Genomic DNA, 17381 nt, shown 5'->3' with positions numbered 1-17381 from the left:
GCTTAATGCTATCCTTCCTATAGCTAGGCAACCAGAACTTCACACAATACACCATGTGGTCTCACCAATGTCTTGTACAGTTGCAACATGATGTTTCAACTACTGTGCTCAATGCCCTAACCAATGAAGGCAAGCATGCCAAACACTTTTTTCGCCACCCTGTCTACCTGTGTCATCACTTTTAGGGAACTATGTACCTGTACCCCTAGGTCTCTCTGTTCTACAACGTTCTCCAGGGCCCTGCCATTTACTGTGCAAATCCTGCTCTAGTTTAACTTACCAAAATACGACATTTGGACTTGTCTGAGTTACATTCCATCTGCCATTCCCTTACCCAGTTTCCCAGTTGATCTAGATCCTGTTGTAATCTTAGATAACCTCCTTCACTGTCCACCACACCTCCAATTTTGGTGTCACCCACAAACTTACTAATTATACCACCTGCATTCTCATCCAAATCATTAATATATATGACAAACAACAGTGGACCCAGTACCAATCCCTGCAGCACACCACTGGTCACAGCCCTCCAACCTGAAGAAAACATCGTCTGTCTCCTTCTACCAAGCCAATTGGCCAGCTCACCCTGGATCTCATGTTTTCTAACCATCTAGAAACAGCCTACCATGTGGAACCTTGTCAAACTCCTTACTAAAGTCCATTTAGACAACATCTACTGTCTTGCCTTCATCAATCTCTTGGTTACCTCTTCAAAAAACTCAAATAAGATTTGTGAGAAATAATCTCCCCTGCACAAAACCATGCTGATTCCTTCTAATCAGTCCCTGCCTTTCCAAATGAACTTAAATCCTATCTGTCAGAATCTTCTCCAACAACTTCCCTATCATTGTAGTTTCCAGGCTTCTCCCTCCTCCTTTTTTGAACATGAGGACAATATTAGCTATCTTCTAGTCATCTGGTACCTCACCTTTGACTAATGAAATTGTATAAATCTCTATCACTGCCCCAACAATCTCTTCTTTTGCTTTCCTTGGCATCCTGGGATATATTCCATCTGACCCTGGGGATTTATCTACCCTAATGTAGCATATCAGCTTTCCTGATACAGACGTGCACGAGATCCTTCCTATTTGTAATATACGTGTATAATTTGGATGTGGATGTAGAAGGCAACAACAGTAAGTTTGCAGATGACATGAAGATTGTTAAAGTGTGGAGGGTAGTCTTCAGTTACAGCGTGATATTGTTATGTTGGTGAGATAGGCTGAGAAATGGCAGATGGAGTTTAATCCTGATAAATGTGAGGTGATGCATTTGGGAGCACTAATGAGGATAGACATACATCAGGAATAATAAGGTCCTAGGGAGTGTTGAGGAACAGAGTCCAAAGATCCTTGAAGGTGGCAGTGTAGTTAGATATCGTGTTAAGAAGGCATATAGGCTACTGACCTTCATTAGTCAGGGCATTGAATACAATGGCAGGAAGGATATGCTCCAACTTTATAAAACCTTAGTCAGGCTTCAGCTGGAGTACTGCATGAAGTTCTAGTCACCACTGTACAGGAAGGATGTAATGGTGCTAGAGAGGATACAAAGGAAATTCACCAGGATATTGCCTGGTATGGAGTATTTCAGTTATGAGGAGAGACTGGAGGGCTAACTCTGTTTACCCTGGAGAGTAGGATATTAAAACGGAACATGATTGAGGTATATTAAATCATGACAGGTGTAGATAGGGAAAACTGCAGGAAACTTTTCCCCTTATCAGAAGTGAATAAAACTAGAAGACATGGATCTAGGGTACGGGGTAAGAAATTTAGAGGGGATATGATAGTGGTGGAAGCAGAGTTGCAGACAGCATTTAAGAAGTGCCTAGAGGAACACTTAAATTGCCTAAGCATAGAAAGCTACAGGCCAAGTGATGGAAGCTGGGGTTAATATGGAGGGGTGCTCACTAGAACATAGAATATTACAGTACAGGCCCTTCAGCCCATAACATTGTGCCTACATTTTATCCCGTTCTATCTAACCCTTCCCTCCTACATAGCCCTCCATTTTTCTATCATTCACGTGGCTAAGAGTCTCTTAAATGTCCCTAATGTATCTGCCTCCATCCCCTCTGCCGGCAGTGCATTCCACACACCCACCACTCTCTGTGTAAGAAAACTTGCGATCTATGGACATGGACCCCAAAATCCCTCTGTTCCTCCACACTGCTAAGAGTCTTGCCATTAACGTTGTACTCTGCCTTCAAATTCGATCTCCCGAAGTGTATCACTTCACACTTTTCTGGCTTGAACTCCATCTGTCACTTCTCAGCCCAGCTCTGCATCCTACTAATGTCCTGTTGTAACCTACAGCAACCTTTCACACTATCCACAATACCACCAACCTTCATGTCATATGCAAACTTACTAACCCACCCTTCCACATCCTCATCCAAGTCATTTATAAAAATCACAAAAAACAGGGGTCCCAGAACAGATCCCTGCGGAACACCACTGGTCACTGACCTCCAGTCGGAATACGCTCCATTTGCAACCACCCTCTGTCTTCCATGGGTGAACCAATTCTGAATCCACACAGCCAAGTTTCCCTGGATCCCATGCCTCCTGACATTCTGAATGAGCCTTGCATGAGGAATCTTATCTAACCTCTTACTGAAATCCATGTACACCACATCCACTGCTCGACCTTCATCAATGTGCATTGTCACATCCTCAAAGAATTCAATCAGGCTCGTGAGGCACGACCTGCCCCTCACAAAGCCGTGCAGGTCGGTGTGAATGGCCTATTTCCATGCCGTATGACTTAATGACTCTATGATAATATTTTTTCAAGTGCACTGTGCCCCCTCTGAACACCCACACCTTTCACTCTCTCACCACTTAAAAATACTCTGCTTCACTATTTTTCAACCTTGCATTTTCCATATTATAGAGTCACAGAGTCATGGAATCTGAGGGGGACCATTTTCACCCAGACAATGATGGAAACAGTCACTGGCAGAATTTAATAAGCATCCAGATGAACACTTGAATCACCTAGATGTAGAAGGCTGTAGACCAAGAGCTGGAAGATGGGTTTACAAATGGATGCCCACTGATTTGTGTATGATGGGCTGAATGTCCTGTTTCCAGGGTGTATGAATCCATGAATCTGTTAATGAATGCCTTCTGGATTTCTGAATACACTTCATCTACAGTCACCCTTTATCACCCACCTTTGTTGTGTTACGAGCCCAAGTTGCTACTTGATGAGTGTCCCCTTAAGGCAGAGGTTTTCAACCTGTGGTCCACGGACCCCTGGGGATCCGCTGTGGGTTGCCAGGGGGTCCGCAAGCAAGCCAAGAAAAAAATGGAAAAGCGACCTGTTACAAAGACGTAGCTTACTTGCTTGCTCCAGTTTTCCACTATTCAAAAAATCGGCCATGTCTATTCTATCTGTTATAAGCGACAATCTTAGAGACCTAGACGGTGTTCCCTTCTGGTAAGCTGCCGCTTAATATTCGATTTGTGTAGTCAGAGTAGTCAGTAGTGTTCACTACTCACTACTATTCTGTTGTGCACTGTAGTGTTAGCAAGACTGAGTGACGTTGCTGGTGTGCCTTAATAATATTGCTTACTTACCGTGCATTTACGCCACAGTGACATCACAGTTAAACGAAAAATGTGCAAGCGTGTAAATTTTAGATTAGTTTTGATAATTTTGTTTATCAGTAATAGTAATTAAACTGTCCAGCGTGTATTGCTGAGTGTGGAGAAATCTCTGAAGAGAAAAGCTGACCAGAAACCGGAAGATTCTGATGACGAAGGGGATAAGGGTGACCGAAAGAGAAAACAACGCAAGTACGATCCAGAATACATTTCATATGGCTTCATCACAGTGGGGAGAGATGTGGACCAACCTCACTGTGTTGTGTGTCTGCAAACACTGTCCAACGATGCAATGAAACCAGCGAAATTGAACCGCCATTTAACAACAGTGCATCCAGATGTTGCCAGTAAGCCGAAGGAATATTTTGAGCGGCAAAAGGAGCTGTACCTCAAGCAGAAAGGCAAAATGACAGCCTGTGCCACTGTAAATGAGAAGGCTCTTCACGCATCATATTTAGTAGCATTACAAATAGCACATTCCAGAAAGCCTCATATAATTCGAGAAGAGCTTATACTGCCTGCAGCAGTAGATATGTGCGAAATTGTACTGGGAAAAGAATCCAGTCAAAAACTGAAAGCCATTCCACTGTCTGATAACACAGTAAGCAGAAGAACTGGCGATATGGCGAAAGATATACAGAGCCAGCTGATAGCACATCTTCAGCAAGTCAGATTTGCGATTCAGCTCGATGAAAGTACTGATGTTACCAGTGCTGCGCAGTTGTTGGTTTATGTTCGATATTGCTGGGAAGGAGAGGCTTTGGAAGACTTTTTGCTTTGCAAGGCGCTCCCAGGGCGTACAACTGGTGAAGAACTTTTCCATGTGCTTGACACTTTTTTTTGTACAATCAGCATTGGCGTGGACACAGTGCATTGGAGTATGCACCGATGGTGCTGCCGCAATGACGGGACAGAAGTCGGGTCTAGTCGCACGAGTGAAAGAAGTAGCTCCACATGTAGCAGCAACCCACTGCATGATTCACAGTGAGGCTTTGGCTGCAAAGGATATGGATGAAAATCTTGTGGATGTGTTTTCCACGTGCATTAAAATCATTAACTTTATCAAAGCCAGGCTGCTCAATCATCATTTGTTTGAAAACATATGCCGTGAAATGGAAGCTAAGCATAAGCTTTTGTTGCTACATACAGAAGTCAGATGGCTGTCATGAGGCCGTGTTGTGCAGCGTGTATATGAATTGCGAGATGAACTGCTCATTTTTCTAAATGAGCATAACGGATCATTGGCATAGTTCTTGACAGATGAGACGTGGGTTGCCAGATTAGCTTATCTTGCAGATATTTTCAACATTTTGAACAGCTTAAATCTATCATTGCAAGGACCTGGCTCAAATGTTCTGAAAATGCATGACAGAATCAATGCCTTCCAGAAAAAACTCCGTATCTGGAAGGGAAGATGCGAGAAAGGCGTCTATGATATGTTTCCGTCGCTGGCTGACTTTCTGATAGTGAACGAGACTAAGACAGAGGCCATTGCGAGCACCGTTTTGAACCATATTCAACAGCTGTCACGTTATTTCCATGAGTATTTCGGCGACGATGACACGAGCATGTTTGATTGGATTTGAAATCCATTTGAATGCATGCTTACTGATTTAACTGGACGTGAACAAGAATTGGCTGAACTGTCATCTGACAGGACTTTGTGCTTGCAGTTCAACCGAATGTCACTGTTGTCGTTCTGGATAGCATGTTCCCAGGAGTAACCACAGCTGTCCGGCAAAGCTGTCAATGTTCTGTAATCATTTGCAACCACTTACTTGTGCGAAATAGCACTTTCTGCAGTCACTGTCATGAAAACCAAATACAGATGAAGACTGAATATTGAGGATGACATACGCGTATGTTTGTCACACATACCACCATGTTTGGACAAACTCTGCAGTGCAAAACAGGCACAACCTTCACATTGAACTGAACACTGAACAACACCGTTGGTAATTATCGGTGATTGAAATAGTTACTATTTCAATAGGGCCTATGTGCAGTGATTTAAGTGTTGTATGCATGAATTATCGATTGTTTGATTTTGTGGGCCTTGGGGGTCCGCCATCTAACAAGGACATGTTCTGGGGGGCCGCAGCATGAAAAAGGTTGAAAACCACTGCTTTAAGGTGCCTGAATGGTAGTGTGTGGCTTTAATCTGACTGCTACAAGTGGGAGATTCTGTAACTGGAATGCTGCAGGTGTCTGAAGGAGGATTCATTGAAGTGCTGACAACTGCAGATCTATCTATGAGCTGATTCTCGAATCCACCAAAGGGGGGGGGCGGAGGGGGAGGGGGAGGGGGAGAGAGAGAGAGAGAGGGGGGGAGAGAGAGAGAGAGAGAGAGAGAAGCACTGTGACTGCCAGCACAATCGTTGTGACTGTCACTTTACAATCCATACATGGATTTTCGGAGCAATCTGTGGAGTCCACTTTGTTGTTAACCTGTACTGGAAAGCAGGTATATCTGTGGGCGGCCATGTAGCGGGTGCCCTCGGTGTGGCAGATACTTCAGAACAAAGCAAAATGGAGATCTTCGGTAATTGGGGCGTCGTATTGGTTCCATCGTGGAACTTGTGGAATTCGTAAACTCCTTCTCTCTACATTCTCTCTACATTTTAACATGGTTTTCAGAAGCCTTTGCTCATCATTCTACTTCATGACTTGCTGAGCTGAACTGGTTTGCCATCATAAAACTTTGAGAACTATTCCTAGACTGGGTGGTTTGGGAACTAGCCACAACACACTCTTCGGTTTATTTTGATCAATATCTAATATCTAATGTTTTCTTTTCTCTTATTATTACAAGTAGTTATTAATAAATGGATTTTTAATGTGGAAACCTGGCTCGTTGTGCTTCTATTGTTGCTGGTAGGTAACAGCTGTATTCTCAAAGAATGCATGTATATTTGCTAAACGTAATTTCCATTTCATTAAAATCATGATGACTCTGCTGATTTTCTAAAAGTTCTGCTATTGTTTCCCTATTAATGGATTCCAGCATTTTCCCAATGATGGCTGTTTTGAATAATGGCATGATATATGAACTTTTCTGAGACATCTCCAGGATCCAGGAACATTAATCGATTGCAAACAACACATCCACTACCTACTCCTCCTTTAAGACACAAGGATGCAGGCCATTAGGGTCTGGAGCACCTATCAGCCTTTAACTCCATTACTTTGCCTGGTACTTTTTCTCTAGTAATAAGGATTATTTGAAGCTTTTTCCTGCCTGTATCCCTTTGAGGACAGAGGGATAAAGAAATGCTGGAACACAGCAGAAATCTGAAATAGCAGCTCGGGCAACTTCCACGGGGAGAGGAAAAAATGAGTTACAATTATAGTCTGATGCCCTTGCAGCATAACTGTTAAATTCTGACAAATGATTCACTGAAATTGTTCAATTCAAAATTGAGTCCCATGGGCCGCAATCTGAATTTAGTTTGTCCATTGTAGAGTAGACCACATTTTGAGCACAGGATGCAGTACCCTATATCTAAGGCTCAAATCAGGAGTGTGATGAAACATTCTCCACCTGCCTTGATGAGTGCAGCTCGACAATACTCAAGAAGCTCAACGTTATATGGGACATAACGGCCTGCTTGATAGGCACCCCATCCATAACCATTCACTCACTCCACCACAGATGCACAGTAGCAGCAGTTTGTACTGTCTACAGGATGCACTGCAGCAACTCACCAAGACTCCTTAGCATCTTCAAAACCCATGACCTCTACAAGCTAGAAGGACAAGGGCAACAAAAGCATGGGAACCACCACCATCTGGAAGTTGCCCTCCATGCCACACACCATCCTGACTTGGAAATATATTGCTGTTCCTTCACCATCACTGGGTCAAAATCCTGGAGCCCCATCCCTAACAGCACTGTGCGTATAGCCACACCTCAAAGACAACAGCAGTTCAAGAAAGCAGCTCAACACCACCTTCTCAAGGTCAATTAGGAATGGACAATTAAATACTGGATCAGCCTTCGAAGCCCACATTCCTTGAGTGAATAAAAGAGATCAGAAGTGGAAATGAATTGCTACTTCACCTGGAAGGAATGCTCGAGTCTCTGGATGGTGGAAAGGGAAAAGGTAAAAAGGCATAATCTGCTGTTGCATTGGAAAACCCGTTGAGTGGGGAGTGGCTGTTGGTGGAGATAGAAGAGTGAACCAGGGAATTGTGAAGGGAATGGTCTCTTCAGAATGCTGAAAGGAGAGGGTAAGGTGTGTCTGTTAGTGGGAACTTATTGAAATGACAAAGGATGACCCACTGAATATAGAGCCTGGTGCAAGGTGAAGACAAGGAGAACCCTGTCCTTTCTCTGGCTGTGAGGATGGGGTGGAGAGCAAAAAATTTGTCTCACTTGATCTTGATAACATCCTCTCCACTTGCTGGGGAGAAAATTCATAAGATTCACAACCCTCTGAGAGAAGATACTCATTCTCATCTCTATCTCAAATGGACTTTTTCAAATTCAGAATATGTGCAAAGAATTTTAGAAAGAAATAAACAAGAGAGTTTCAAAGAATTGTGCAAAAAGAACAAGATTTCAGATGATTCAGTTGAAACTGTGGAGGGCATGACACAACATTCTACTGAATTGTTAAATGTAGCACTTTCCTCAAGTTTGCTTCACTGGAGGAGTTCAGGAGACTTAGAACACCTGTTACACCTGGGAGAACACAATATAGCACGTGATATAGGTGATACACACGTGTGCATATGTGTGTGTGTGTGTGTGTGTGTGTGTGTGTGATATACATGATGTTTGTTTATTCAACTAACTACAATGCACAAGTTACAAATATTAGAACAACTCTGTGTTTCTCCATATTCCTTGCATTATCCACAGTTAGAATAAATAATATGCGCATATGCCTGTACATTGTAATTAGCAGCCTTCCAGTTCTCTGGCACCATGCTTGCACCAAAGAGGATTTGCTCTCTCTTGCTTATGAGAGCTTGGAATACATTCTCACTGCGCCTGGGCACTTTTAAGAATGCTAGATTCCTTACTCTATTCATTTTCTCTGTTTAGCATTTCCAGTAATTTACATTCAACCCCAATGGCAATGCCTATAACATCCACATCTACCATGAAGACCAATGCAACATATTCATTAAGAACTTTACTAATCTTCTTTCTATACACTCGGGTTAAGATTTTGGTCTCTATGCAAACCTGGTTTTTCCTTTTTAATCCTTCCCTTTCAAGCAGTTATAGTTTAAAAACAAAAAAGGTGGAAATACTTCACAAGCCAAGCAGCACCTGTGGAAAGAGAAACAGAATTAATGTTTCAGGTTGATAATCTTTCATCAGTATTGGGAAAAGTTAGAAATCAAACATTGTTTTGAGATGTAGAAAATGTGCTGGGATGATTAACACAAAGGGAATGTCTGAGATCAGGTGGTCAGCAGGTGACACTATGATGCGTTGTGCCAGCTGAGAGAGATTGGTGAAGGCTTGTAGGTCATAGAGTCACACAGAACAGGAACAGACCCTTTGACCTGACTCGTCCCTGCCCATCGAGAAGCCTATCTTTGCTAATCCCATTTCCCTTCATTTGGCCCATATCTCTCAGTTCCTTTCCTATCAATGTACCTGTCCGAATGTTTTTTAAAACTGTGATTGTACCTGCCTCTACTACCTCCTTTGGCAGCTTGTTCCATATACCCACCATCCTCTGTGTGAAAAAATCACCCCTCTAATCTTTAAATTTCTCACCTTAAACATTTAAGCAGTTTTAGACTCTCCTGCTCTTGGAAAAAGACTCTACCTACACTATCTATGCTCCCCATAATTCCGTAAACCTCTATAAGCTCACCCCCTCAGCCTCCTGTGCACCAGGGAGAGCAATCCCAGCCTATCCAATCTCTCCTTGCAACTAAAGCCCTTCATTCCAAGCAACATCCTGGTGAATCTCTTCTGCAATCTTTCTAGCACAATCACGTCCTTTCTATAGTTTGGTGATCAGTACTGCACAGAATATTCCAATTGTAGCCTAACCAATGTCTTGTACAGCTGCAACATGATGTTCTGGCTTTTATATATACATAATCCCCTGCCTATAAAGACAAGCAAGCTAAATGCCTTCTTCACTACCCTATCCGGGTCACAGATGACCTGTCTGGAGTTGATATAAATAGAAGGAGATGAATGAAAAGGGAAGGAGAGAAACAACAATGCTGGAACAAAGATACATTGCAGATGCTGGAAATCTAAAATCAAACACAATGCATTTACAGCTACTACAGTTTGTTTTGCTTTTTGAACTGGGGGGTTTCCTTGATTTTACCTACCAGTATGTTTTTCAGCTCTGTATCTTCTCCTTGAACTTGCTCAGCAACGTAAACTGTAGTGAACCATAACACCATCACCTTATTAATATTCAAATTTTCAATTAGTATTCAGGAGACACAAGAGACTGGAGCAGAAACAACAAACTGGAAGAACTTAATGGGTCACTGGTACAGTCTGATCTGCTAGTCATGACCCACACCTTACTGTTAACAACACATTACTCAGGCAAAGAAGCGTCATGTGCTTTGAGTAGCAAACTGCTGGAGGAACTCAGTGCATCAAGCAGCATCTGTGGAGGGAAAAGAATGGCCAATGTTTTGGGTTGAGACCCTGCATCAGAACTGGAAGTGTGGTGGGGAGATAGGCAGTATAAATAGGTAAGATGGGTTGATGGATGTGGGGATGATGGGGGTAATGTGTGGGTGAATGGGTGGGTGGGTGGGGTGATGGGCAGGTTGTGTGGGGGTGGGTGGGGAGTGATGGGAAGGTGGGGTTGATGGGGGTGGTGGATGAGCAGGTGGGGGTGTGGGTTGGGGAGGTGGGGTGGATGATGGGCAGGTGGGGAGGGATTGTTGTGGGGGTAATGTGTGTGGGGGTGATGGGGTGGGTGATGGGCAGGTGGGGAGGGTGTGTGGGTGTGGAGTGGGGGGTGATGGGGAGGTGGGGAGGGTGTGTGGGGGTGATGGGGTGGGTGATGGGCAGGAGGGAGGGTGTGTGGGGTGGGGGGTGATGGGCAGGTTGGGAGGGTGTGTGGGGGTGGGTGGGGGGTGATGGGCAGGAGGGAGGGTGAATGGAGTGGGTGGGGGGTGGTGGGCAGGTGGGAGGGTGTGTGTGGGGTGATGGGCAGTTGGGAGGGTGTGTGGGGGTGATAGGATGGGTGATGGCCAGGTGGAGGGTGTGTGCATGTGGGTGGGGAGTGATGGGCAGGTGGAAGGCTGTGTTGGGGTGATGGGGTGGGTGATAGGCAGGTGGGAGGGTGTGTGGGGACAGATTGGAGGGTGTGTGGGGGTGATGGGCAGGTAGGGAGGGATGGGTATGGGGGTAATGTTGTGTAGGGGTAAAGGGAGTGTGAGGGTGATGGGGTGGGAGGATGTGTGGGGGGTGCTGGGCTGGTGGGAAGGTGTGTGGGGGTGGGTGGGGGCTGATGGGCAGGTAAGAAGGTGTGTGGGGGTGATGGGCAGGTGGGAGGGTGTGTGGGGAAGGTGCGAGGGTGTGTGGGGAAGGTGGGAGGGTGTGTGGGGAAGGTGGGAGGGTGTGTGGGGGTGGGGGTTGATGGGCAGGTGGGAGGGTATGTGGGGGGTGATGGGCAGGTGGGAGGGTGTGTTGGGGGTGATGGGCAGGTGGGAGGGTGTGGGGAAGGTGGGAGGGTGTGTGGGGGTGGGTGGGGGTTGATGGGCAGGTGGGTGTGTGGGGGTGGGTGGGAGGTGATGGGCAGGTGGGAGGGTGTGTGGGGGTGGGGGGTGGGGGGTGGTGGGCAGGTGGGAGGGTGTGTTGGGGGTGATGGGCAGGTGGGAGGGTGTGGGGAAGGTGGGAGGGTGTGTGGGGGTGGGTGGGGGTTGATGGGCAGGTGGGAGGGTGTGTGGGGGTGGGGGGTGGTGGGCAGGTGGGAGGGTGTGTTGGGGGTGATGGGCAGGTGGGAGGGTGTGTTGGGGGTGATGGGCAGGTGGGAGGGTGTGGGGTGTTGGGTGGGGGGGAAGGAGGGGTGGGGGTGGGGGTGGGGAGAGGGGCTTGGGCAGGTGGGAGTGGGGAGGGAACGGAGGGGAGGATGGACATGGCTGGGGTGGGGGGCTCATGAATATTCATGTATCCTAATTAATATTCAGAGTGCAGGAGGCGCGTCACTAAGATGGCGGCGGCGAGCGGACAGAGTCCGGAGTTGACATCCCGTCAGCAGCGGCTGCTCCGGGTCCTGGGGCCGTTCGAGCCGCTGCTGACCTACTGCCAGAGCGTCCTGGTGTGGGAGCGGCCACTGCACAGTCTGTGCCTGCACCTGGGCGCCAACGTCGGCTTCTGGTGAGCGACGGGCCGTGGGGAGGAGAGAGCTGGGCCCGAGCCTCGGTGCAGCGTAGGGTCCGGGGGCGGCCCCGGCGGCAGGCAGCGCCGCTCGCCCCCTGCACAGCCCGGCCCATCACCTCCACAGCCCGTCTCTCGCCACCTCCCTCGCCCTCTCGTCCCTTCTCCCCTTACCCAGGCTATGGGCCCACATTCCATTAGCCACTTTTCCCAGACCCTCCACGGATGCTCCCATTCCCGTTTACATCCATCACCTCCTCCCGCTGTCCTGGAATCGGATGTTCAATGTCAGGCCTCCTTGGGTGTCAGACGTTGAGGGATTTGTATTCACCTCCTGATTACCAGCCTGCTGATGTTTTGTCTTCTATGGCAGGTTTTTCGCACTAACCTCGCTGAGACTGGTATTCCTGGTTGCATTTGGTCTGATTATAATTGTGTGTCTCGATACCTGGAAGGGCAGACTCTGGCCTGAGCTCCGAGGTAGGAACCTTGTATTCAGTCCAATGGAGCTACTTTTTTAAGAAAACAGGAAAGGCTGGCATGTCAGACAACATTGTTGTCTGGAGGAGGGGGGGCGGGGGGGGGGGGGGGAAGAAAGTTAAGAGTCATGCAGGGTAAGTTTTTTTTAAGAGTGGTAGCTGCCTGGAATGGGTTACCAGGAATAGTGGTGGCAAGTCTAAGGCTTTTTGTTAGACGCATGAATGTGCAGGGAATGGAGGGATGTGGATCACGTGCAGGCAGAAGAGATTTGGTTTAATTTAGCATTGTGTTTGGCACAGACATTGTGGGCTGAAGGGCTTTTCCTATGCTGTACTGTTTATTGTATGTTTTAAATGTGATTAGAATGTAGAACACTAAAGGGATGAGACTGTGGATGCTGTAATCTGGAGCAAAAAAAAAACAACTGTTGGTGGAACTCAACACGTCAGGCAATATCTAGAGGCAATGGGATTGTTGACTTTTCTGCTCGAGTACTGATGTAGGGTATCGACCTGAAATATCAACCATCTCTCACCCTCCACAGATGCTGCTTGACCCACTGAGTTCCTCCAGCAGTTTGATTTTTGCTCTAGAACAGTTTTGCATAGGAATAGGCCATTCAGCCTACCATATCTGTGCTGATCTATTTAATCCCATCTGTCTACACAATGATACTATACCACTGTTCCCTACCTGTTCATGATTAGGAGGCATTTAGACAGACATTGCTTTCATATCTGCTTCTACCACCTCCTTTGGCAACGTGTTCCAGACACCTACCACGCTGTGTAAAAACAAAACTTCCCTCACATATCTCCTTTAAACCTTATCCCTCTCACTTTAAAATTATGCTCTCTAGTTTTTGACATTTCTACCATGTAAGAAAGACTGACTATCTACCCTATCTATGCCTTTCATAATTTTATAAACTTCTATCAGGTCTCCCCTCAGCCTCCACTCCCGGGGGGAAAAAAACAATCCAAGTTTGTTGAACCTTTCCTTGCAGCTAATACTCCCCAATGCAGTCTGCAGTCTAGTAAACCTCGTTAGTCTCTCCAAAGCCTCCACACCCTTTCTGTAATGAGGCAACCAGAACTGCACACTATGCTCCAAATATGGCTCAGCTAAAGTTTTATACAGCTGCAACATGACTTGACTTTTATAATCAGTGCCCTAACCTGTGAATGCAAGCATGCCATACATCTTTTTTACCACCCTATCCACTTGTGTTGTTACTTTCAGGGAGCTATGGACTTGGATCCCAGGATATCTCTGTACATTAATGCTCAAGGGTCCTGCACTTTACTGTATACTTTTCTCTTCACTTGACTGCTGAAAATGCATCACCTCACTCTTATGGTCTTACCTTGCCCTTCTCCAGGTTAAACTCCATTTTTCCATTTCTCTGCCCTTATCTGCAACTGATCGATATCCTGCTGTATCCTTTGACATCCTTCCTCACTATCCACAACTCTGCCAATTTTTGTGTTGTCTGCAAACTTACTAATAAGACCACATACATTTTCATCCCAATTATTAATATATATTACAAACGAGAGTCTGACACTGATCTTTGCAGAACACCACTGGTCACAGAGACATCTGGTCAGAAAAAAACATCCCCCAACCATTACCCTCGGTCTTCTTTGACTGAGCCAATTTTGTATCTGATTTACCAACTCACTGGATCCCATGTGACTTAATCTCCTAGACCAGCCTACCACAAGGGAATTGTCAAGTGTTTAAAGTCCATGTCGACAACATCCACTGCCCACTCTCCGCAATCATCTTCATCACCGCCTCAAAAAAAACTCAGTCCTATTTGTGTGACAGAACATCCCCCACCCAAAGCCATGCTGACTATCCCTAACTATCTACCCTACAGACTTGGTTACAGACAATGAAGCCCAATGCTGCAGAACAGCACCTCAGCTTCCAACTAAACCCATGTGGGCTTGATGTTGAGTAATTCTGGATGCAGCCATTCCAGTCTGGTACTTGCAGTGTTGTTTTCATTTCTCCTTTGTGATTTTCAGGTTTCATTCAGCTACTCCCATTTACACTTTCCTCAGACATAGTTTTTATTTCTTTCAGAGGACTCCCATCACCACCTTTATCATTTAATCTCTTGCCCACCACAGACATTCCATTTTGTTGTCTATCCTTAAAGCCTTTTTCCACAACTGAAAAGCTTGTGTTATTTCTAACTTTTCCCTGTTCTGATAAAAGGTCTGATCTTAAATTTTAACTTTCCCTCCACAGATGCTACCTGACTTGAATGTTTTCAGCAATTTCTGTTTTTATTTCAGATTTCCCTCATCTACAATATTGCAATTTTGTATTTTTTTCTGTTAGGATTTTCTATGATTATTTCTAAACATTTCTCATACTGAGGTTAAACCGATGGCCTTGTAGTTGCCCGTCATCTCCCTGTAATCATTTTTTTGAACATGGTTGTTGCATTGCCATTTTCCAGTCATCTTGCACCTCTACTGTATTAGGGCAGGATTAGAGTCATAGGATAAGACAGCACGGAAACAGGCCTTTCAGCCCAGCTGGTCCATACCGACCACAGCATCTTCCCTGCTAGTCCCAGATGCCCAAAGTCATGTTGCTAGTCCCAGATTGGTAGATTATGGCAAAACTCTTTTACAAAAATCTGGACAAGGTGCCTTGTTACTTTCAGCACAGCCAGCCTTTCTAGAATCCCCTTATCAATTTCTACTGCCTTATCTTTACTATCCCACTGAGATTTTTGATAGCATCCTCTTCCTTGGTAAAGACTGACACTCATTTCGTATTCCAGCTATGTCTTCTGCCTCTATTCCACAGATCACATTCTTTATCTCAAATTGGCTCCACTTGCTATTTGAATGCCTGTAGAAAATTTTAGATTCGCTTTTATGTTAGCTGCTATTCTCTTATGCCCTGCTTGTACTACTACTCATTTCAGGTCCCCTCTCTGCTTACCAAACACCAGCTGGTTCTCACTGGTGACATGCTATGCTGCTGTCTTTTCATTTAATCGTTAATCTACATTGTCATCCAAGGAGTTCTGGCTTCTGTTTTCTTTCTTTCCTCCCATTGTGCTAATGTATGCAGCCTGTACCAAATACATTGTTAAAAACCATCCATTGTCCTGTTAGAGCTTTATCTTCCAATGCTCATTTTCGCTTTTATGCAGCTGAATTGCTTGTTCTTTTCTGGTTTGTTTTCACTGATAAGATCAGAGAGAAAATGGTGAGTATTTTTAATTGTTGAGTGCTTTATACTGATGGTAAATCTTCAAGTGAACATACAACAGGACAACACAGTAGGGGCCCTTTGGCCCATGAATTTGTGCTGACCTATATAAACCTACTCCACGATCAATCTAACCTACACAGCCCATAACCCTCCATTTTTCTTGCACCCATGTGTCTATCTAAGAGTCTTCTAAATGTCCCCATTGTGTCAGCCTCTACCACCACTCCCAGCAGTGTGTTCCAGGCACCCACCACTCTGTTTTCCAAAAAAGAAACTACCTCTGACATCTCCCCTAAACTTTCCTCCGCTCACCTTAAACAGATGTCCTCTGGTATGGACCATTGCCCCCCAGGAAAAAGAAACAGAAAAACCGACAGCACAGTACAGGCCCTTCGGCCCACAAAGTTGTGCCAAACATGTCCCTACCTTAGAAATTACAAGGCTTACCCATAGCCCCCTATTTTCTAAGCTCCATGTACCTATCCAAAAGTCTCTTAAAAGACCCTATCGTATCCGTCTCCACCACTGTTGCCGGCAGCCCATTCCATGCACTCACCACTCTGAGTAATAAAACTTACCCTGACATCTCCTTCATACCTACTTCCCAGCACCTTAAACCTGTGTCCTCTTGTGGCAACCATTTCAGCCCTGGGAAAAAGCCTCTGACTATCCACACAATCAATGCCTCTTATCATTTTATAGACCTCTATCAGGTCACCTCTCATCCTTCGTCATTCCAAGGAGAAAAGGCTGAGTTCACTCAACTGGTTTTCATAAGACTTGCTCCCCAATCCAGGCAACATCCTTGTAAATCTCTTGTGCACCCTTTCTATGGCTTCCACATCCATCTGTAGTGAGGCAACCAGAACTGAACACAGTACTCCAAGTGGGGTCTGACCAGGGTCCTAGAAAGCTGCAATATTACCTCTCGGCTCCTAAATTCAGTTCCATGATTGATGAAGGGCAATACACCGTATGCCTTCTTAACCACAGAGTCAACCTGTGTAGCTGCTTTGAGTGTCCTGTGGACTCAGACCCCAAGATCCCTCTGATCCTCCACACTGCCAAGAGCTTTACCATTAATACTATATTCTGCCATCATATTTGACCTACCATAGAAACATAGAAAACCTACAGCACAATTCAGGCCCTTCGGCCCACAAAGCTGTGCCGAGCATGTCCCTGCCTCAGAAATTACTAGGCTTACCTATAGCCCTCTATTTTTTCAGCTCCATATAGCTATCCAAAAGTTTCTTAAAAGACCCTATCGTTTTTGCTTCCACCACCGTTGCCGGCAGCCCATTCCACGCACTCACCACTCTCTGAGTAAAAAAACTTACCCCTGACATCTCCTCCATACCTACTCCCCAGCAGCTTAAACCTGTGTCCTCTTGTGGCAACCATTTCAGCCCTGGGGAAAAGCCTCTGACTATCTACCCAATCAATGCCTCTCATCACCTTATATACCTCTATCAGGTCCCCCCCCATCCTCCGTCACTCCAAGGAGAAAAGGCCAAGTTCCCTCAACCTGCTTTCATAAGGCTCTGCAGTCTGGGCAGCATCCTTGTAAATCTCCTCTGCACCCTTCCTATGGCTTCCACATCCTTCCTGTAGTGAGGTGACCAGAACTGAGCACAGTACTCCAAGTGGGGTCTGACCAGGGTCCTATATAGCTGCAACATTACCTCTCAGCTTCTAAATTCAATTCCACG

General features: G+C 45.6%; 1 protein-coding gene across 2 annotated transcripts in view; it reads left to right on the top strand.

Moving 5' to 3' along the window:
• Positions 1 to 11772: 11772 nt before the first annotated feature.
• retreg3 (reticulophagy regulator family member 3) overlaps positions 11773 to 17381 on the top strand; it is a 40568-nt gene continuing 34959 nt past the window's right edge. For both annotated transcript variants that reach the window (XM_052038860.1, XM_052038858.1), the window contains exons 1-2: positions 11773 to 11943; positions 12317 to 12423. In XM_052038860.1, the coding sequence (XP_051894820.1) occupies positions 11777 to 11943; positions 12317 to 12423 (274 nt within the window). In that variant the 5' untranslated portion in view covers positions 11773 to 11776. The remainder of the gene's footprint in view (positions 11944 to 12316; positions 12424 to 17381) is intronic.

Source organism: Pristis pectinata, chromosome 25, assembly GCF_009764475.1.
Source record: "Pristis pectinata isolate sPriPec2 chromosome 25, sPriPec2.1.pri, whole genome shotgun sequence".
NCBI lineage: Eukaryota > Metazoa > Chordata > Chondrichthyes > Rhinopristiformes > Pristidae > Pristis > Pristis pectinata.
Note: the sequence above shows the minus strand (reverse complement) of the source record. Positions and strands in the feature narration are given on the sequence as shown.